Source organism: Molossus molossus, unplaced genomic scaffold (genome assembly GCF_014108415.1).
Source record: "Molossus molossus isolate mMolMol1 unplaced genomic scaffold, mMolMol1.p scaffold_m16_p_5, whole genome shotgun sequence".
In the NCBI taxonomy this organism is placed as follows: Eukaryota; Metazoa; Chordata; class Mammalia; order Chiroptera; family Molossidae; genus Molossus; species Molossus molossus.
Window position 1 is genome coordinate 48,247,136 of NW_023425388.1, and position 22,156 is coordinate 48,269,291.

General features: G+C 42.0%; 1 protein-coding gene across 1 annotated transcript in view; it reads right to left on the reverse strand.

Annotated features, from left to right (window-relative positions):
• Positions 1 to 22,156, reverse strand: part of MCF2L2 (MCF.2 cell line derived transforming sequence-like 2) — a 248,930-nt gene that overhangs the window by 152,244 nt on the left and 74,530 nt on the right. Inside the window, exons 6-10 of the mRNA XM_036243245.1 lie at positions 21,846 to 21,962; positions 16,594 to 16,743; positions 10,239 to 10,363; positions 9,551 to 9,665; positions 8,979 to 9,098 (exon numbers count right to left, since the gene is read on the reverse strand). Of these exons, the coding sequence (XP_036099138.1) occupies positions 8,979 to 9,098; positions 9,551 to 9,665; positions 10,239 to 10,363; positions 16,594 to 16,743; positions 21,846 to 21,962 (627 nt within the window). The remainder of the gene's footprint in view (positions 1 to 8,978; positions 9,099 to 9,550; positions 9,666 to 10,238; positions 10,364 to 16,593; positions 16,744 to 21,845; positions 21,963 to 22,156) is intronic.

Sequence of the window (22,156 nt, forward strand, 5' to 3'; positions counted from 1 at the left end):
TGAATGAATGAATGAATGCACTAGATGATGCAGTCATCTGCTTGGCTGGAATTGTATGAAACAACACTGACCTGTGAGTCCACACAGATGACTGCCACATTCCCAGAGGTCTCCAGGAGCAGAGAGATCATATGCACCCCTTGGTACCACAGTGAGCGTCCGGTATATCACATTTGCCCCGCCTTAACTTTTTACAGTAACATAAGGAGTCATGATGACTCCAGGTGATGACAACTGGCTCCTCCCTTAACTTACAATGGTTCATGATTTTCAACAATCTCCAAACCTGCCCGTACACTACCAGTCATTCACCAAGCCCTGCAAAGCCCACGTCATAACACCTTCTGATTTCTGAGCCTTTCTCCACCACCTCCTTGTCACTGTCTGCTCAGGCCTTCCTGCTTTCTGACTGGGTTCCCCTAACACCCTGTGACTTTCTTGATCAGAGCCCGCCTCTGTTCTCCTTCAGGCTGTCCTTCAAATCATGCTCCACACTGCTGATGAAGCAACAATTCCAATAAATGCTTATTACATCTACGTACATCACTCCTAAGTTTCAAGTCCTTTCTTGCTCCCTACAGTCTTCAGGAGAAAATTCAAACCCCTGAGTAATGCAAAGAAAGCCTTTCATTATCAGGCTCATACCTGTGTCCCTCTGTTTTCGCTTCACCCTCACCCTCTGGGTTCCCCTAAAGCCCTGTGACTTTCTTGATCAGAGCATACACTTCACTGTATTATGATCACTTATCTGTTGCCCTCACTTTGTCATAGACCCTTGCAGGCATACCCCAGCTCTTATTCAATTTAAAATAATACATAGCACAAATTAGGTACTTAAATAACTGTCGTGCAAAACACAAAGTAGTAATGATATACAAACCAAGCAGCAGCTATTTAAAAGACCTCAGGAATAAATATCCTGGGCGCTTGTTCTGAACAACAAAGGCCCAGATGCACTGGTCACCACCCCTGAGAGAAGATAAGAGTGAGAATTCCTCAGTCCCCAATTCTGAATTCTGTTGCTCACTGCTGTGTTCTCAGAACTTAGAGCAGTGCTCGGCATGGCAGGATAGCAATAAATATTTGCAGAATGAATGAAGAATGAATGAGACACTCTTACTAGAACTGCTCCGCCACTGAACATTGACCCTAGGAGACATTCTGCAGCACAGAATTGACTCCACTACCTTGATGATATTAATGACAACAGCTAACATTTAATGAGACCTTACTACATGCCAGGCACTGTTCTGAATGCTTACATTGTTTCTTTTACTCTTCACAACAAACCCTTTAATATAGGTGCTGTGTTACAAAAGAGGAGTGAAGGCAAAATGACCCACCGTGACCCAGGTAGCAAAGACAGGAACAGGCTTCAAACTCAGGCAGCCTGGCTCCAGAATCTGGCTCTAACCACCACACACAGAAAAATGGCCACATCTGTTCTGTCTAATCTTAGAGACCTCATTTGGTTGATTAAACCTGTCTGACTTTAATCAATATGGAAGCATGAAAACTTGGCAAGGAAATAACTGTTGACTTTTTAAAAAAAACTTAGTGGCCTGCCCTGGCTCGTTTGGCTCAGCGGTTAGCACATTGGTCTGAGAACTAAAGGGCCGTGAGTTTGATTCCTGGTCAAGGGCATGTACCTGGATTGTGGGTTCCATCCTCAGCTGGTTTGGGGTCATGCAAGAGGCAGCCAATCAATGTGTCTCTCCCTCTCTCTCTCTCCCTCCCTTACTCCCTCCTTCCCTCTCTCCCACCCTTCTATCTAAAAATCAATGGGAAAATGTCCTCAGGTGAGGAATAACCAAAAGAAAATAATGTTTAACTGCCTAATTTATTAAGAATAGCACCAGTTTTCTGGGAACCGGGAATGTCACAGGATATTTGCAAGAGCCCTGTGGTGATCACAGCTTGTCCTTCACCTGGCATGTGGCATCACCCTTCAGAACTGTTCTTAAAACATGTGCTCTGAATAATGGCTGCACAACCATGACAATCAAATCCTTCAAAGAACTTTACTGTAAAACCTCCACATCACAGCTTATTTTTTAGTCTATACAGCTTCTGCTCATAAAAACCTAGGTAAAAAAGAAATACCGAGAAAGAAATGGCTGTAATCTGGTGCTCTCAGCACAAGCCTTTCAGATGCTAAAAATTCCAGAAGGCTAGATAGTCAAATTACAATATGTAATTAAAAATCTTTATTGTAATAACAGCTTATTTTTCTGCCCAGGGCTCTAATGTACAATGGACGAAAGATGGGAGTGTCCACTGTGGAAGAAAGTGGTGAGAAACGGTGATGCTGCTATACCAGGGAGCCCAGAATGGATCCGCAGATAATGGCATAGGATGAAATGTATGTATGGGAAAGTGGGCCAGATGAAAGAAGAAAGGTAGAAAGTTAATGGCTACTGAAACTGAATAATAGATACATGGGAGTTCATTGTACTAGTTAATCTACTTTTGCATGTGTTTGAAAATTTACACACACACACACACACACGCGCGCGCGCGCACACACACACACACACACAAAGTCATGCCCCTCTAGCTAGAGTATGTCCCTGGGAGGTTAACAATCTGGCTTCCATGCCTTCTTGGACACAGTAGTGTAACTGCTGGCCCTTGGCTTTGGGCAGAAAGGTCTAGGCTGAGATTAGTTAGTTCTCCCTGCCCTGTCCTGGTCTATTCCTGGCTAGTTCATCATCGAAGACCCTGGCATGCCTCCTAGCCAAAAACTCTGTAGCAAATTCTGCTTTTAAAAGTAAGAAACAAGGCTGAAACCATTGTTTCTCAGAAAAAAACCTGAGCACTCAAAGAACTGCTAAAGCCTCAAACTAGAACAAGATAAAAGAACAGGCTCAATTAGCATGCAACAGGAATGCAGCAATGAGTTGGCTCAGAGGTTATTCATGAGGATGATATCACTAAACAGAATAAGGAAATTAGTAACAAACCAGAAATCAGTGTGTGGCCATGCCAAGAGGGAAGTTGACTCCTGAGTACTGAGTGAAGGACAAACCCTAAACAAGTTTTGGCAGATTCTAGACAGATATCATCTTGTTCCTTCAACACCTTACAGAACAAAAGGAAAGATAGCCAAACCACTATCATCTAAAGAAACACTGCCTCTTAGAAAACTAAGCAAAGATATGTTAAAAAGGTCCCAGTTAAGAGAAGATAACTTTACTCAGTTCACCAAGGCAGAGAAATAGATCTACCACATCCTTTAAAAAATAAGTAGAGGGCCACAAGCAAGACTGGAACTAGGGTGAGAGGGTGAGCATGTGCAGGAGAGAGTGTGAGTGGGTGTGACAGTGGATGAGCATCCATGCTTAGGGCAAATGGTTCCAGTGCTGTGGACTGGGGAGTAGCCAATTACCACTGTGCACTGCTTGACAGGGAGCCTCTCCCTGCTTGGGGCTGGGAGGCCTCACCATTTTGGAAGATCGGCTGAAATAAAGAACACCTTGGAAGGATTCAATAGTAGATTAGAAGAAGCTGAAGACTGAATCAGTGAGATAGAAGACAAGTCAGAAAAAACCCCACCCAATTAGAGCAGCAAATGGGGGAAAATATTAAAAGCAGGAGGAGAGTTTAAGGGAGCTTTGGGACAATATGAAATGTAATGACATCCACATCATAGGGGTACCAGAAGGAGAAGAATCAGAGAAAAGCATGGAGAACCTGTTTGAAGAAATAATGACATAAAAACCTCCCTAACCTGGTGAAGGAAAAAGTCACACAAGTCCAGGAAACACAGAGAGTCCCACTCAAGATGAACCCCAAAATACCCACATCTAGACACATAATTAAAATGGCAAACATTAAAGACAAAGAAAGAATCTTAAAGGCAGCAAGAGAAAGATAGAAAGTTACCTACAAGGGAGCTCTCATTAATTAGACTGTTAGCTGATTTCTCAGTAGAAGCACTTTAGCCCAGAAGGGATTTGCAAGAAGTATACAAAGTAATGAAAAGCAAGGGACTGAATCCAAGACTACTCTATCCAGCAAGGCTGTCATTTAAAATTGAAGGTGAAATAAAAAACTTCACAGACAAAAAAAAAAAAAAGGCTAAAGGAGACTATTACCACCAAACCAACATAAAGGGACTGCTGTAAGAAAAAGAAGAAACAGAGAGAGGGAGAAAAACACAGGCATAAAGAATAAAAATGGCGCCCTGGCCGGTTTGGCTCAGCGGTTAGAGCGTCGGCCTGCGGTCCAGAGAGACCCGGGTTCGGTTCCCGCTAAGGGCATGTACCTCGGTTGCAGTTTGTCCCCGGCCCTGGTTGGTCGTGCGGGTGGCAGCCACTCGATGTGTCCCTTCACGTCGATGTTTCTCGCTCTCTCTCCCTCCCACTCTATCTGTACAAAAAATGGAAAAATGTCCTCAGTTGAGGATAAAAAATAAAATAAAATAAAATAAAATAAAATAAAATAAAATAAAAAAAAAAAAAAAAGAATAAAAATGGCAACAAATAAGTACCTATCAGTAATAACCCTAAATGTAAATGGCTTAAGTGCTTCAATCAAAAGACATAGTATAGCTGATTAGATAAGAAAACATGACCCATATATATGCTTTCTACAAGAGACCCACCTCAGGACAAAAGACCTACACAGACTCAAAGTGAAAGGCTGGAAACAAATTTTCCAAGCAAATGGAAAAAAACAAAGCTGGGGTAGCAATATTCATATCTGATAAAATAGACTTCAAAATGAAGGCTGTAACAAGAGACAAAGAAGGTGTATTAAAAGGATCAAACCAACAAGAAAATATAACCCTGGTAAACATATATGCACCCAATATAGGAGCACCAAAATATATTCTGCTGGAGGACTTTAAGGGAGAGATTGACAGCAATACAATTATAGTAGGGGGCTTTAACACCCCACTGACATCACTGGATAGATCTTCTAGACAAAGAATCAACAAGGAAACAGAGACCCTAAATGACACACTAGATCAGATGGATTTAACTGATATTTATAAAACATATCACCACAAAGCTGCAGCATATACATTCTTCTCAAGTGCACAAGGGACATTCTCAAAGATAGACCACACGTTAGGACACAAACAGTCTTTATAAGTTCAAGAAGATTAAAATCATATTCAGCATCTTTTCAGATCACAATGGCATAGAAATCAATTATAATATAAACACTCAAAATCATTCAAACACATGGAAGCTAAATAGCATGTTATTAAACAATTAATGGGTTACCAAGGCAATCAAGAAATAAATAAAGCCCTGGCCGGTTTGGCTCAGCGGTTAGAGCATCAGCCTGTGGTCCCAAGAGACCAGGGTTTGGTTCCCGCTAAGGGCATGTACCTCAGTTGCAGTTTGTCCCAGGCCCTGTTTGGGTCGTGTGAGTGGGGTGGCAGCCACTCAATGTGTCCCTTTTGTGTCGATGTTTCTCTCTCTCCCTCTCTTCCTCTCTCTCCCTCCACTCTATCTGAACAAAAAAAAAAATGGAAAAATGTCCTCAGGTGAGGATAAAAAAACAAAACAAAACAAAAACAAACTTCCTGGAAACCAATAAAAATGAACACACAACAACACAAAATCTATGGCATGCAGCGAAAGCAGTCCTGAGAGGGAATTTCATAGCATTACAGGCCTACCTCAAGAAACAAGAAAAATTTCTAATAAACTATCTAACCCTACAACTGAAAGAACTAGAAAGTAAACAATAAGAAAAACCCAGAGTTAGTAGAAGGAAGAAAATAATAAAGGTCAGAGCAGAAATGAATGACATAGAGACTAAAAAAATAAACAAAACAAAACAATACAAAAGATCAGTGAAACAAAGACCTGGTTAGAACTGATGAACCTTTAACTAGAGGTTAAGAAATTTATCAGTGGGGCTTTAACTAGACTCACTAAGAAATAAAGAGAGAAGACCTAAATAAACAAAATCAGAAATGAAAGAGGTGAAGTAACAACTGATACCACAGAAATACAAAGGATTGTAAGAAAATACTAGGAACAATTATATGCCAACAAACTGGACAACCTAGGTGAAATGGACAAATTCCTAGAATCATACAAGCTTCCAAACCTCAACAGGGAAGAGTCAGAAAGCCTGAACAGACATCACATGTAGTGGAATTTTCATTAATACATCACCCAAGGCAAGAGAAACAAAGGAAAAAATTAATAAATGGGACTATATCAAAGTAATCAAAGTAAAAAGCTTCTTTTTTTTTTTTTTTATATATATATCCTCACCCGAGGATATTTTTCCATTTTTTGTACAGATAGAATGGGAGGGAGAGAGAGGAAGGGAGAGAGAGTGAGAAACATCGATGTGAAGGGACACATCGAGTGGCTGCCACCCGCACGACCAACCAGGGCCGGGGACAAACTGCAACCGAAGTACGTGCCCTTAGCGGGAACCGAACCCGGGTTTCTCCGGACCGCAGGCCGACGCTCTAACCACTGAGCCAACCCGGCCAGGGTGTAAAAAGCTTCTTTACAGCAAACAAAACCAGCATCAAAATGAAAAGGGAATCCACTGTATGGGAGAACATATTTGCCAATGATACATCAGATAAGACTCATACAACTCAACAAAAAAGAAACCACCCAATTAAAAAATGGACAGAGAAACTGAATAGACACTTCTCCAAAAAGGACATACAAATGGCTAAGAGACATATGAAAAAATGCTCAACATCACTAATCATCAGAGAGATGCAAATTAAAACAACTATGAGGTATCACCTCACACCTGCCAGAATGGCTACCATCAGCAAATCATCAAACAACACATGCTGGTGAGGATGTGGAGAAAAGGGTACTCTAGTGCACTGCTGGGAATGCAGACTGGTGCAGCCACTATCGAAAACAATATGGTATTTCCTAAAAAAAATTAAAAATGGAACTGCCATTTGACCCAGTGATCCCACTTCTCAGAATATATCCCAAGAATCTTGAAACACTAATCAGAAAGAATATATACACCCCTATGTTCAAAGCAGCACTATTTGCAATAGCCCAAGTGTTCATCAGTACATGAATGGATAAAAAAAGCTGTGGTACATTTACACAATGGAATACTATACAGGTGTAAGAAAGAAAGATTTCTTACCCTTTGAGAAGGCATGGAGGGACCTGGAGAGCATTATGCTATGTGAAATAAGCTAGAGAAAGATAAATATCACATGATCTCACTTATTTGTGGAATATAATGAACAAAACAAGCTGACGAATAAAATAGATCCAGAGACATGTAAGTAGGGAACAGAATGATAAACCTCAGAGGGAAGGTGTGTGGAGGGAGATAAACCAAAGAACTTGCATGTATATATGCATAACCAATGGTCACAGACAACAGTGTGGTGAAGACAGGTGGGGAATGGGAGTGGGGAGGAGGGTGTCAATGTGTGTGGGGGGAATCTGTAATACTTATAACAATAAAGACTTAAAAGAAAAAGAAATGAAGTAAAAAACAGGGTAAGCAAGGCACAAGATGGGTAAAAACAACCTGCCTGGGTTCATCTGCAGTAGGTTAGTCCAGCTGGCTCGAGAACTTTGTTCATGAAAGACGGGCCATGGGTTCACAGAGTATTCCTATGTCCCATGACCATAGGCTGTGCCTCTAGCTCCAGTCAGCAATCTTGAACGTACCAAAGGTCACAAGTCCAAGGAGGTGGGCAGAAGAGAGAATGTAGATGCAGTCATGCAGCTCCATCCCTCTATTTAAAACACACACCAGTGCACCCTGCAACGCCTTCTCATTCCACTGAGAATAAAATCCAATCCTCACAGCCAGTGCTCCCACCTTGTTCTGACCTGGCTCACCTGCTCCAGCTGCATTCCCTGAACTCACCGACCTCATTCCTGCCTCAAGACCTGGCACTTGCAGCTTCTCTGCCTTGAATGCTACTCCCCAAATCTTTGCGTAGTTATCCAGCTCAGAATCCACAACTGACAGCTCTAAGAACCAGAGTGGCCTTGGTTTACATTTGTTACCGTTCTTTAGGGGAGCATGTCTCTAACGATAATGTGTATGTCAATCACTTCAGGATCTTATTAAAATATAGATTCTGATTCTGAGGTGGGGCCAGAAATTCCGTTATTTCTAACAAGTTTTCACTCAAGTGACATCTATGCTGCTGGCCAAAGGATCACACTTGGAAAAGCAAATATCTAGTAAGTACTACAAAATTACCCTTGGGGGAACATGCCTTTAGATTAGCTCAGAAAGGAAGTGCTAACCACAGACTAGCTGGTCCCCGAGACAAAAATATAGAGAAGCTAATTAAAGAAAAGCAGAAAGGAACTTCTCTGGAAAGAGAAGACTGGGTTTTTTTTATGTTGTATTAAGCCAAATATATAAAGACTTAAAATAGAATCACTGCTGAGTGCTGACCTGTGTGCAGATCTGGAAAACTGTTCAAGTCTGTTAAGAGAATTGTGAAATATATCTTCTTTTACAACTTTGATATTTACAATTCTTGGGGCCGGAGGAAGGAGAAAGTGTTGCCAACTCTGTTAGCAATAGAACTAATGTGGACCCATTCCCCCTTTTCACTGTCTTGCTTGGTATAACTAGTGTCTTTGGTTTTGTTTTTACTTTTCTTGTTTCCCTTCTCTACCACCAAGCTCTAGGCCACGCCTCCACATCTGGCCCAGTGTTCGTCGTCACCTGCCCTCCTGCTGCTCTCCACTGGTAGGGACACCTTGTGTGGGAGCACGGCTGCCCAGAGCTCCCACCGACTTGAGCCTTCAGCCTCCACAGGGTGCTCTGCAGCCTTCGTAGAGCTTTGCCCAACAGGCATTACTCATCACACTTGTGCATGTGCATGTCTCCTTGGGGACCTGGGGTGGGAGTGGGTGACTGACAGGGCCGGCTTTGGGCATTCCTGTGTCCTTGGGCAACCTTCTGACAATGAGTGGGCATGATCTGTCACTGTCCACGGTGAATACCTTCCCAGTTCACAAAAACAGCAAAACACAAACCTGGCCTTTTCCTTCCAGTGTTCTGTGCTTTTTAAGAAGTTGCTCCACATGCATCACACTGTCTCCAATGGTTGTAAATTCTGTTTGCTCCGCCAACAAGCAGTCCAGGGCAAGCTTAACCTGCAAGACACATTAGGACGGTCCAGAAACAAGCCGGTGAGCACGCTTATGGAGGTAGAGGTTTGCTATACTCTAAGAAAACTCAAAGTCCAAAAAGGATTCAGGACCAATGTACATATATCACAGCTCATTACCTTTCAGATTAAATGGGGGGGGGGGACGGGCTCAGGGATGCTGAGACACATGTAGATGGACTATTGAAGCTACATTCAACAAACTATCAATCGGAAAGGAAGATAAACCATCACGGAAATACCATGTATATACCAACAGGAAAATTGGATTCTAGAGCATGGCTGGCCCCCTGAGAAAGTGAGAGAGGAAGTCTGAGAGGAAGGCGGGGGCTGGAAGAGGGAGAGGAGAGAAATCCCGATACCGAGAGTTCAAGTCAGAAGAGAGAACCAGAGGTCACGGAACATAAAAGGAAGTTCTGTTAAACAAGGAAATAACACCTCACAAAAATTGTGCTCAAAGTGCTGTAGCTGTAGCCATTGATTAAGCTTCAGGTAATGCTTGGACCAAAAGTGACTGAAGGCTTTTTCTGTTTCATCCAACTGAACTAGCAACCTGTCAAGAAAGAATGAGAAAGTGACATTGTGTTTACCATTGCTTTCCACGGGAGTCTGGATAGGCTTACTGTAGCTAACACCTGTGTTTTCAGACAGGGTTTTAAATCGTGGTAATGTCCTTATTATGAAAGTCTGCGTCACTTACGACCCTCATGGTTCCACTGCTTCCCCCCTTCTATTTCTCAGTCACGCCACCTTCCGTGCTAGGCAGAAACTTTGCTTCCGTGGCAGCAGCTGGCTTTAAGTATGCCCCCTGCTAACCTCACCTTTGTGCCTTTTCTCTGACAAAGCACAGCGCGCAGACATTTGGGAATGGAAATCAACCAATACTACCCTCTCCTTGGAAATCCCGGGATGACAGCATTTCATAAGAGGAGGGAATGGCATTCTCATAAACACATCTCAGTAGCTGGATGCCAGGTGGGTGTCATCTTTTTTCCTGTGTTGTTCCCAATACTATTCTTTCTTGACCCTACCAAGACCCAGTAATAGCTGTTCTAATCTGCCCTTAATTGTTTCAGATCACCTAGTTCTAGTCTCTCCTTAAAAAACTGAATTCCTCCTCACTCACCTTTCCATGGTAGCTACATTCTCAAGTTGATTGGCACTGAGTTTGTGGATGGGATCTTTGGTTGCTGGTTCTTGGATACATGACAGCAATGTGGCCCCCTGCTTTCCAAGTAATTTTAGCTCATCCTAGAGAAAGAAAAATATTGTCTCTCTTATAAGAAATTAACGAGGGTGGGATGGGGAGGAGGATGTCGGAGGGGGGGATGAGAAACATCTGTAACAAAAATAAATTTATAACAATTGGGGGAAAAAAGAAATTAATGAAAAAAATTCTTGGTAGATGTAAAGTAAGGAGAATGGTAGATCAGTATATCTTTCACTTAGGGAATTAAATGCTAAAAATTCAAGCTGCAGATTTGTAAATTAATTAACTTATTCTTAATGTGTAATCCACACATATGACACAAAATTTAAAATATACAAAAGGATATATATCGAAGCAAGTCTTTTGTCCATAGCCATCCACTTGCCCTCTCCAAAAGCAACAACTGTTAAATTTTGTGTATATCTCAAGCTGTTGGACTTTAAAAGCAAAATTAGTTAACAAAAACTGGTTCTAATTCAAGATAGTGACCAGAGACAAGAAAATGACAGGTATTGAATGTTACATGCTGGGAACTGCCACGCAATAATAATGTAATAATTGCTAGTTGACCAGGAAACAAAACAAAACAAAACAAAACTTCAGCTGGTATCATTAGTTAACATCTGCCGCTCTTTTCACCTGCTTCCAAAAAGTTTGGCGGAGGCGGGCAGCAATTTCAGTTTGACCTGGAAAGATTCATGCTTCCAAGGCAACCTTATTCTGCTCTTTTTACAAGGAGACTTAGAGCTTTGCAATCGGGGAAGATGTCAGGCTATCTCCTTCCAAATGTGAGTACTTGACTCACTCACACAGTGCAGGTGTCTTTCAATGCTATGAGCATTAACCATAGGGAACGGCAAAAGGAGTGAAGCCTGGCCTAGAATTTTGCACCCAGGAGTTCTGAGTTTGGTTCCTGGCCGGTTTGGCTCAGTTAGAGCGTCAGCCCGTGGACCAATGAGTCACGGGTTTGATTCCGGTCAAGGGCACGTACCTTGGTTGCGATTCATCCCCGGCTCTGGTCGGGGTCATGTGGGAGGCAACCAGTTAATGTGTCTCTCTCACATTGATGTTTCTCTCTCTCTCTCTCCCTTCCTACCTCCCATTGTATCTGAAGATAAATAGAAAAATATCCTCAGATGAGGATTTTAAAAAAGGATGCTGGTATGTATGCTCTGAGAGTTAGAAAAGTTCCAGGGGTACAAAACAATCACACATGGACACTGATTCTCTTCCTCTAGGCCCAGCGGCCTCCAGCCTTCATGCAGCCTCCCGCTCATTCCCTGTGGGAGGAGTTTTATACTCTCCACTCTGGTCACAAAGAAGTCCTCATATTTAAACATATTTTTTTCCATAAGGTAGTTCTGTTATCATCATATTCAGGATATAGAACTGATTTTTTTTTTTTTTTAATCTGCCTTGGAAGAAAGACCAGTGGAAGACAAAGATTAAGCAGTAGAAAAACATATTATTTTAAGAAAATTAATTGTAGCCCTGGCCGGCTTGGCTCAGCGGTTAGAGGGTTGGCCTGCAGTGCGGAGAGACCTGGGTTCGGTTCCCGCTAAGGGCATGTACTTTGGTTGCAGTTTGTCCCCAGCCCTGGCTGGGTCGCGCGGGTGGCAGCCACTCGATGTGTCCCTTTCATGTCAAAGTTTCTCTCTCTCTCCCTCCCACTCTATCTAAATAGAAGATGGAAAAAATGTCCTTGGGTGAAGATAAAAAAGAAAAAGAAAGAAAGAAAATTAATTGTAAAACATTAATAGGAAAAGCATTTGAACATATTTAATCAAATAAATATATTTTCTCAACGACTTAAGTACTTTAGTTGTACCAAATCATTCATAGATTTATGCCATGATTTTGACCTAAAGAAACCACTTGTGTTATGATTACATAAAAATTGTTGTTTCCATTTGCTAATAAATTTTATTCCTGGAAAAAAAAAAAAAAAGAAGTCTGGCACTCTCAACCTCATATCTTTGCTCCTTTCCACCCCACCCCAGTATTCAACCCACTTGAAGGCCTCCATTGTCCATACCCAGCCTCATGACTTCTCTGATCTAACCCCTCAGGATTCTTTGGATACCTGCTGTGGCTCCGTCCACTCCAGGTAATGCCCCAAGTCAGCCACTTGGCTGGTATTCATGCCTGAGAACTGGACATGTCCCTTCTTTTCCATTCTAGGTATCAGCTCTCATTTCTTCTTATCTCATCAATGTTCATTAAATATTTGTAGGATGGATGAATTAATAATAGTCTAAAAGAAACCAGGTTGCAGGTGAATAGACAAAATATGCTGGGGACAGGGGGGAGTACTCATTAGTAAGTGCTCTTAGCTTTTTCCTCCTCTTCTTATCCACTAAAATGGGTCCAGGCTTTTCTCTGAGCTTCCAGCATTCCAGAAGTATTCTGGCATTAGCCATTATTAGGAAAAAAAAAAAAAAAATATATATATATATATATATACACACACACACACACACACACACACACATATGTGTGTGGGGGTGTGTGCACGCATGATGCAGAGTCGGGAGGAAAGGTGGAGGAGCTGGAAAACAAGAGGCATACAGAGAGTGGAGCTTGGAAGAGAGATATACCCAAAGGGCCGCAAAGTGTGAGGCAGCATGTGAGAGAGGGAAGGTGAATTTTAGTGAGTGATGTTATATACTATGTATCCCCTTCACGTGGTTTAAAAAAACACAAGGAAAACTCATGACCTGGTTACTGCTTTGGGACTAGACCACAGCCTCAGTAGAGTTACCAAAATCTGCCATGAACACAGAGAGCAAGTATGAGGAACTATGGTACTTGAAAAGCATAAAGGTAAGTTGCTCAGCCCCAAAGTGGAATTTGCCCTCATCCACAGTAGTGACAATTCAAAATATTTAATATCTGCATAGAGCAGGCACATACCACTCAGCACAGGTGTCAGATGCAATGCTGAAAGAGTCCTGAGACCAACTGTGGTCCAGGTGTTAATCCTTTAGTTGCCAGAATAATGAGAAGGTCTTGTGGGCCAAGGAGGTGGAGTGGGGCACTCAAGGGATGTAAACAGGTAACTCTTTCAACAGTGGAGACGGCTGTCCCAGTGTGGACTCCTCATTACGGTTCCATCACTATAGGAACAAGCAATTGGTTCAGAAGAAGACTCACTTAACAGGGTACAGGGGACTTCTTCAGGCTCAAAAAATTTTGGAGGAAATTCTTTCCTATGACATGGTAAGCATGAATTGTGACATTTGTTTAAAATGTATTTATAAAGATCTATTATTACATGCTAGGCACTGTGCTCAGCTGTCATGGGCTGAGAGTGGAGGGGTTGAGAAGTAAAAGAATGAATCAGAGCCTAGAGAATATGAGTGGCCCTGGCCAGTTTGGCTCAGCGGTTAGAGCCTTGGCCTGCGGCTCAGAGAGAATATGAGTGATTAATGCTTTATCATCCTTATTTAACTTATTATTTACCCCATTTCTGCCACTAAAAGTTGGCTCTACTGTGTTATGTGTTGTTAACTAATAAATTCCAGAATCTGGCCTTTAAAAACGCCAGTCTTCATCATTTAGGAAAAAAGAAGTCCCTGAAAGACACAAGGTGTCCTCTTTCCTCAGCAGCTACTGAGCAAGATCTTCCAGTGAATTACATTGATGTGTAAAGGCATTAATACTGAACCTAGTCATAAGAACACCAATTGTGTCTTCCTGTGCAAAACTGAGACCTCTATGCCTGTTCACTTCTAACTTGTGTTCTCTGCAAGTGGAGTTTGAACAAAGGGGTCCTTTTTTTTTTTTTTCTTTTAAAGTTGTTGCATGCTCCTTTATTTAGTGGGTTCCATTTTCACTCCTCAATAGATTTCATGTATTTCTCATACTTCTTCACTCACTAGTCCATCTAGTTCTGAAGGGTTACTGTGTCATCTTGATCAGCCATCTTCATAACAAGATTTGTTGACGAGTCCTGGATTTTCCACAAGAGTTTTATTAATTTCAGTTACTTCTCCTGATAGGAGGAGAACAGAGTTTACCAGTGACTTTCATACTTTCCAAGGCACTGAACTCATCTTGTTTGTTCAATTTTGTCCCAATTTCAGGCAGACTATAGTAAATAACATCTCCCAAAGCTTCCTGTGCAAAATTGCTGATTCCCACGGTTCTAATACCATTTCTGTTGTTATCCAGTCATGTATTTGTGTGAATTTACGCACTGAGAGCAGATTGGGGCCGTTGTGCAGTGTTCACACTACGCTCAGGCCCCGGGGCCACTGGGCAAGGCCGGGCGGGTGACCAGGCAGCACGCAGCTGCAGGCCATGGCCCAACGCTCCGCATCACTTGGAGCATCACGTTTGTAGACACGCCTGAACAAAGGAGTCTTAAAAACTCTTAAGACTATAAAATTATCTCTAGAGCCTATGTAATTCTGATTATCTTCTTGATTATTTGTTACCATGATAATATTGATGGAATTGTCATCTCTGAATACAAAATTGCATGGATACTGAATGGAACAAATACTGAATACTAAGCAGTATTCATACCTGTAAAGATTGCCTGTCACATGATTGAAGAGCCACCTGCACTTTCCTCTCTCTCCTTGCATGATGAGAAAAGGCTTGTGGCTTTGTTAAAGTTATTTTAGCAACAACAAAAATGAGAGTCTTGCCCTCTTCAAATCAACACATGGTATAGTGTCTTAGTTGATAAAAGCACCTAAGCAGGGAAGGCCAATGTCCTGTGTTTCTGGCCTAAATAAGATCAGCAAAGAGGTAAGAATTACCTTCTTTGGGGCTCAACAGAGAGACTGCCTGTCTCTGTGAACTGCTTCTACAACCAGCTGGGGTTAAGGCAATAAGAAGAGCTGTTCTGCTAAGAAATAGACTGGAGGGTCCTAAACAGGGTAAGGAAAGTACATATATACATTGGGTTTGCAGTTATCTTACTGCTGTCTTAGGGCCTTCCTGCCACGCTCAACATTCTCACCGTCACATCAGTGTACGAACTGACGGCTCTGCAGGCTCCTGTGGTCTGTGACCCTTTTCTGGCAGACTTAACAGAGGCACCCTCGACCTGGCCTTCTGCACCCACACCATCTCTTCCAATAGTCAGAGGAGGTGAACTTGGGCAAAAATAAACCACACACACAAAAGGTCAGATGTTTAAGAGAGATTTTGGGGGAAATTTCCAGGACGCTTTCAGGCTTTCACAGTTCCAATCCAGATCTTTTGGTTACTCAGAGTAATCTTGGGGATATATATTTAACTCTTTTTCAATATCAAGCTCCTTAGAAAGATAATTGAACAGTGCTCCCTGACATGTGGAAGAATTAATTTGCCTCAATTACGAGACCGTGATACTCCTGTAACTAAACTGTGCGTACTCCTTGAGTTTGTAGTCTTAGTTTGTTTTCCTGGCATGTGGTGATGAGTAGTCAATGAATGTTGAAAAATAAACAAATCAACCACTTAGCAAAGCAGTTTTGCAGATTTTGGGTCACAGAGAAAAGGTCAGCTCTTCCCAGGCTCCATGCAGCCAGAGTACATGTGATGCTAAGACGTCTCAACCTTCTAATTCTATTTGCTGCCCTCTTGAGTTCTGGTCTTCTGTGAAATAATGGATTCAGTCATTAGCCTGTTTGTGTGTCTGGAGGCAGAAAGGGGCTTACACCCATCCAGTCGGCCCCAAGAAGACTTCCCTTGACTGCATGAAAGAACCTGCCAAGCTCTCTCATCAGCAACTCATAAAGACAATTCTGACGTACTCTTGTGAATCATTTAATAGGTGCCTCTCCTTAACCCAGCTCAGTCCTCTCTCTCAAATTAATTGCCAAATAAAAAGACACATCCCTGAGAAAGTGAGGCAATATGTCAGCTTAGTAGTCTGTCCCCAGATTTCACAACCGCCACGGAAAGTCTTATGCTTCAAAGGCCAACTCCCTGCTCTCACTGCAGTTTCCGCCATGTCTCGTGCTCTGTCCTGAGCAGATCACAGGAGTGCTGCCCTTGAAAGGAGCCTCGCACACCTCGTCTCACCAGCACAAAGCTGGAACGAGCTCCTCTTGGCTGGGATGCTTCCCACAGGTCTGAATGGCAATCCTTTGACATGCACCACCCAGTCTCAGGGAGATTTTTCTCTTCACATACGGCCTACCCTGGAGGTTGAGGATGTTCAGTAGCTTCCAAGTAGCTGGAGAAGAGGACTTAATTCTGCTCCTGGCTCTCCCAGGAGGCTGACTATCTGCTGGCACAGAGTCTGGACTCTGAGAGGCCACTGACCACTCACCTGCAGCTTGTCCCGCTGCCTTGTGTGGGAATTGAGAAGCTCTTCAGTGGATGGCACGCCTCTGGGCAGCTCTGTCATGGCCAGGCGGGCCCCAAACGCCTGAAGCATCTGGGCAGTGGTCTTCAATGTCAAGGCAAAATTTTCAATGGCCTGGAAGGTCAGACAATCATAATAGTTGGAGGGATTAACGTTCGCCAATATGCTTTATCAGTGGAGGGACAGTAGAATTAGCTACCATTTCCTGAGTACCTACAAAGGGCTATGTGTTACACCCAGCTATGTGTTTGCCTGTCATCTCAATAATTCAGAGTGGGAGGTAGGTTATCTCCATTGTATAGAAAAGAGGACTCCAACACGTCAAGTGAGCTGCCCAAGATCCTATCACTTGAGCAGTAAGAAAGGAAGGCGGGCAGGATTCAAACAAGGTCTGCTCTCTCCATTTCAGAATGCTTGCTCATTATCTTAAGAACACGTGACATTAAATCTGACTCAGGATTTACGTTAGGTAAAATGCTGGAAAGGGCAGGGCCACTCACCCCTCCATCTAATAAGCCCCTCCTTCTCATTTAGCCCCCACACGGCCCTCTATCCTCCCCAGCCCCTGTACACACAGCCAGGCTGCCTCGGAGAAACGTGTTCAATGCTGCGGAGAGAACATGACATTGGGGGTAAAAATGAATGCAGTGATTAGGTCACTAGAGTCATTTCTGTCACATCTGGGGAGAGATTGGGGGCCTCTTCCTCTCTCTTCTCCTTTATAGAAATTTACCTTGTCCTGTGTCCCTTGCACTCACAGACCCTACCCTACCATTAAATAAATACCTGCTATTGAGTGGTGACTTTGAAGCTAAAATCCAAGGTGAGATACCTGCATTTTAGCAGAGTGCTTTAGGAAATGTGGCCTAACCTAGAAAAAGTGACACTATCAGGAGAGTTAGCTGAAGGTGAGTGGCTTTTTAGAGTCCCCCAAATCATTCCACTCAGCCAGACTGCCACTGTCTTGCCCACTTCCCTCTGCTCCTGAGACAATTTTGTCCTTGAAGGGCGAGCACAATGTCACATTCATCTGTTCCTCCAGAGCACGGTACTGTGCCTGTCACACAGTTGGCCTAAACAACTACTGAATGGATGAATCATAAGAACAAAGAGGCCCAGCCTAATTTCCATTTGAGAAGTTATTTCTGTTCCTACATCATCAGAGAACATTTCTACAAACCCAAACGCACCTCATAAAGAATGTGCCAGATCTGAGGTGGCCCTTCTTTACACCAGAGGCCAGGGCTGAGGCTGGCATGATCGGGCTTCTGGAGCACAGCACACCGCCCCCTGCTGTCTAAACCCAAAGTCTTCCCCACATCAACCCTTTCCACCAACCCTTCACACACTGCTGTGGGTGGAATCTCCCCTATTAGCACAAGCACTGATAAAGCAACAGTCTTAAATTTTTTTTTTCAATTACTGTTGACACAATATTATATTAGTTTCAGATGTATAACATATGATTAAACATTTATATAACTTACAAAGTGATAACCATGATAAGTCTAGTACCCATATGACACTATATATATTTATTACAATATTATTGACTATATTCCCTATGCTGTACTTTACATCCCTGTGACTCTTTTTATAATTGTCCATTTGTACTTCTTAATCCCTTTCACCTTTTCATACCCCACCCCCATCTAGCAACCATCCATTTGTTCTCTATATCTATGAGTTTGTTTTGATATAGCAACAATCTTGAACATCACAGTTCTTTAGGTCTGAAAAATCAGACCAACATTAACTTTTTAAAAAATTGTTCTTTCAAGTACATCAAAGTGTTATCACTTTAACATAATCTAATATCCATATAAGATACTTTTTTAAAGATACTCTTTTAACTGTATTCACTAATAGCCTATGATGAATAATATATAAAAATGCCAATTTATCAGGGAATTAGAAAATATGAGATTATTCAGTATTTTGTTTTACATGCACTATCTCTTATAATGTATCTCAGTTAGGTATTATTCTGATCACCACCCTGCATTCTATATGTGAGGAAACTGAGGTATATTGAGGTTAAGCAATTTCCCCAAAGTCATACAAACCACAAGCAGCAGAACTGGGATTGAACCTGGATAATCTGGCTCAGGGCTAGCATTCTTAAGCACAATGTTACCTCTTGGCAGTCAAAATGAGTTTTAATAAACCTAGATTTAAAACTAGATACACAAAAGACTCGGCTTTGAGAACTGAACACTTAAATTAGAGTCCAGATGCTGATAATTGCTAACTGTGTGATCCTGGGTGAGCTACGTAATGCCTTTGAGTCCCAGGCCCTCATAGGGGTGATGCTGGCTCTGTTTCTGCAGGGGTTCTTTGAGGACCAAAAGGAATAACAAATGGGAAAGGATTCTGGACACAGCAGAGTGCCTTACAAGTCTGATAATAATAACAGCAATAACTCAGAGAGTCAGGCGTGAGGCCTGCAGATGTCATCCTGGAAACAGAGGAAAGCCAGAGGTTTCCCACAGAGGGTCCTATTAACAAACTAACTTGATTCAATGTGTCTGATTCGTGAATAATCCTTGGAAGTGGTACAGAGCACCTTATCCTGATAGGGTGATAAAAAAAAAGCTTGGCCTTAGTCTTGGCTCTGCCACTACTTGACCACAGGACCCTGAATAAGTCACCTTTTTACTCTGAAAGTCAGTTTCCTTACCTATAAAATAAGGTGATTGAAATAAATGATCTTTTTTTTGGGGGGGGTGGGTAATATTTTTTTTGTTTTAGTTTAAATTTATTTTGTTTTAGATGTTTCTCCTTTTCCCCCCATTGACACCCTCCTCCCAATCCCGACCTCAGCCCCAGCATTATTGTCTATGTCCATGTTTATGTATATATGCATATACATTCTGTGGTTTATTCTCCCCACCACCACCCTCTTCTGATTTTTGTCAGTCTGGAAATAAATGATCTTTAAGGTTCTTTTCAGTTCGAACTTTTTATGAGTTTCAAAGATTGAACATCCAGAAAACACACTGTTATCAAAAAAATCTACATATCCATTCGATATAAGATAATGTATATATTGTGAATACATATTTCTAATTATATATGTGTATATATAAAATATATACATAAAACATGCAAATATATACATAAATCATGCAAAAAGTATGTAAAGAATATCTCTGATGTTTCAATACTAGTTGTATTTTTTGAAGTTCACTATATTATGTTTAACACATGCACACACACCAAACCATGGATAAAAACTAGGCCTGGGGGGAGGGGGATGTGTGTGCATGTCTGCTCATGTCATGTCTTTAAATAATAAATCTTGCCCTGGCTGGTTTAGCTCAGTGGTTAGAGCGTCGGCCCATGGACGAAAGGGTCCTGGGTTCGGTTATGGCCAAGAGCACATACCTTGGTTGCGGTTCGTCTTCAGCCCTGGTCAGGGTCGTGTGGGAGGCAACCAATCAATATGTCTCTCTCACTTCGATGTTTCCCTCTGTCTCTCCCTCTCTCTTCCCCCTGCTGTATCTGAAGATAAATGGAAAAATATCCTCAGGTGAGGATTAAAAAATAATAATAATAATAATAATAAATCTTTGTGACCTCAGTTATCTGTACCTCTCTACAACTGTTTTTGTCTTTCATGTCAAGGTGCATTTTTTTCTTTATTTGTTGCAAGTTTGTGTTATTTAAAAAAAAAATCGAAGGCAACTTGAAAAACATGAGCAGCACAATAAAATACAGAACAGGTAGAGAAATCAGAGCAAAAGGGAGAACTGGCTGGCCCAATAAAGCTGGTGGGATAGTAGATTTATTTTAATGTTTAAAGTAATGTATTAAAAATCTAGCGAGTGAAGAAGGAAAGCCTAGAAGGCACGAAGGCTCCACATTTAACATGATGGTTTGACTGCATCCTGGACGAGCCTCGTCACACTCATGGAGGATGCTCTAACTCGGCTTCCCTCCACAGCTCCTCTGTAGGCTGATTTAGAATTGCACGTTTGTGAAGAATTTTACATTCCTTTCTTTAAATATAAGATTCTCTTGGAGTCACTGTTATTATGATGAAACTGATGAGAAGTTTAAGGGATTCTTTCCCAGTCCGTGGGCTCTCCTCTATGTTTTGGGAAGGGATGTGCCTTCTCTGAAATTCCATGGCATGTGAAGAAGTGAGGGAGGGATTAGAATCTGTCACTTTGAAATTGTCTTGCTAGAAATCTATTTTAATTCTTAAATTTCCTTTTTTTAAAAATCACAAGAGCCCTGGCTGGTTTGGCCCAGCAGTTGGAGCGTCGGTCCACAGACCAGGGAGGCCCAGGTTCGGTTCCTGCTACAAGGGCACGTGCCTTGGTTGCAGTTTGTCCCCGGCCCCGGTTGGGGTCATGTGGGTGGCGACCATTTGATGTGTCTCTCTCACATGGATGTTTCTTTCTCTCTCTTCCTCCTTCTCTCCCTCACACTCTATATCTCAAGATAAAGTGCAAAAATGTCCACAGATGAGGATAAAAAATAATTTTTTTTTTTTTAAATCACAAGACATTTCACTCTAAAACAAGGAGAATTCTGGTAGCTAATTAAATGTGGTTTAGTGTTGGGCAACATGTTTCCAAAGTGGCCAGATACAGAGGGCTGCGATGACACCACAGGTTGTCGTCAGGGTGATGAATGGAGCTTCTGATCGTGCTCAGAAAATCTCATTTTTTAAGGGTATAGGGGCTAAAAGAGCACGGAAAGGGGAATGACAACTTTATATAGAAACACATTATTTGTGAGTTTCAATTTTACTTTTCCCTCAATATTACTGACCCTTCTCATTTAGCATAATAACTACCAATTTGAGTAAGTCAGGTGCTTTCACAACTTTCCATCTGTCCATGCATTAGAGTCATCTGGGGAGTTTGGTGAGACACTAATGATGGAGACCCATCCCAAGGCAAGTAAATTAATTTCTCTGAGGTGTAGCAGGATACTGGTATTTTGAAAATTCTCCAAGTGCACTCTAAGTTGAGTCCCCAAAATTCCCATGCCAGGAAATGAGATGAGGTGAAGGTAGTCAGCAGGAGAAACTCCAGTCTTCTCCCTTCACCCTATTTCCTGCCCCCAGCCCTCAGCTTGGAAAACCCAACCTCCCCAGTGTTAGATCATCATAGTCAATGAGCTCCCAGCAATTTATTTTCAACTCCCCCGTCTTCCGGAAAACAAGGAGAGACTGTGGTAAGGGCACACAAGTTGCTACTCACAGTTCGATGATTTATCCACTGACTGTGACGATAGTCTAAAGTTCCCCCCAAGTCCTCTGTCAGTTGGCTTTTGTCAATGTAGCCTTGAAGGTCAGAGACAGAATTTAACATAACGATCTATAAGAGGAAAAAAATTAATATATTCCTCACAGGTAATTAAAGAGTAGCTTATCTAGATCCTGTTATTTAAACAGTACTTGGACTTTGCCTTCTCACACATTTATATCCCAAATGGTTATTACATCCAGCAGAGAAAGTCCCTTTCCCATTTTCCCCCTTTGATAGAAGAATACAAAAGTGTTGAATAGTCT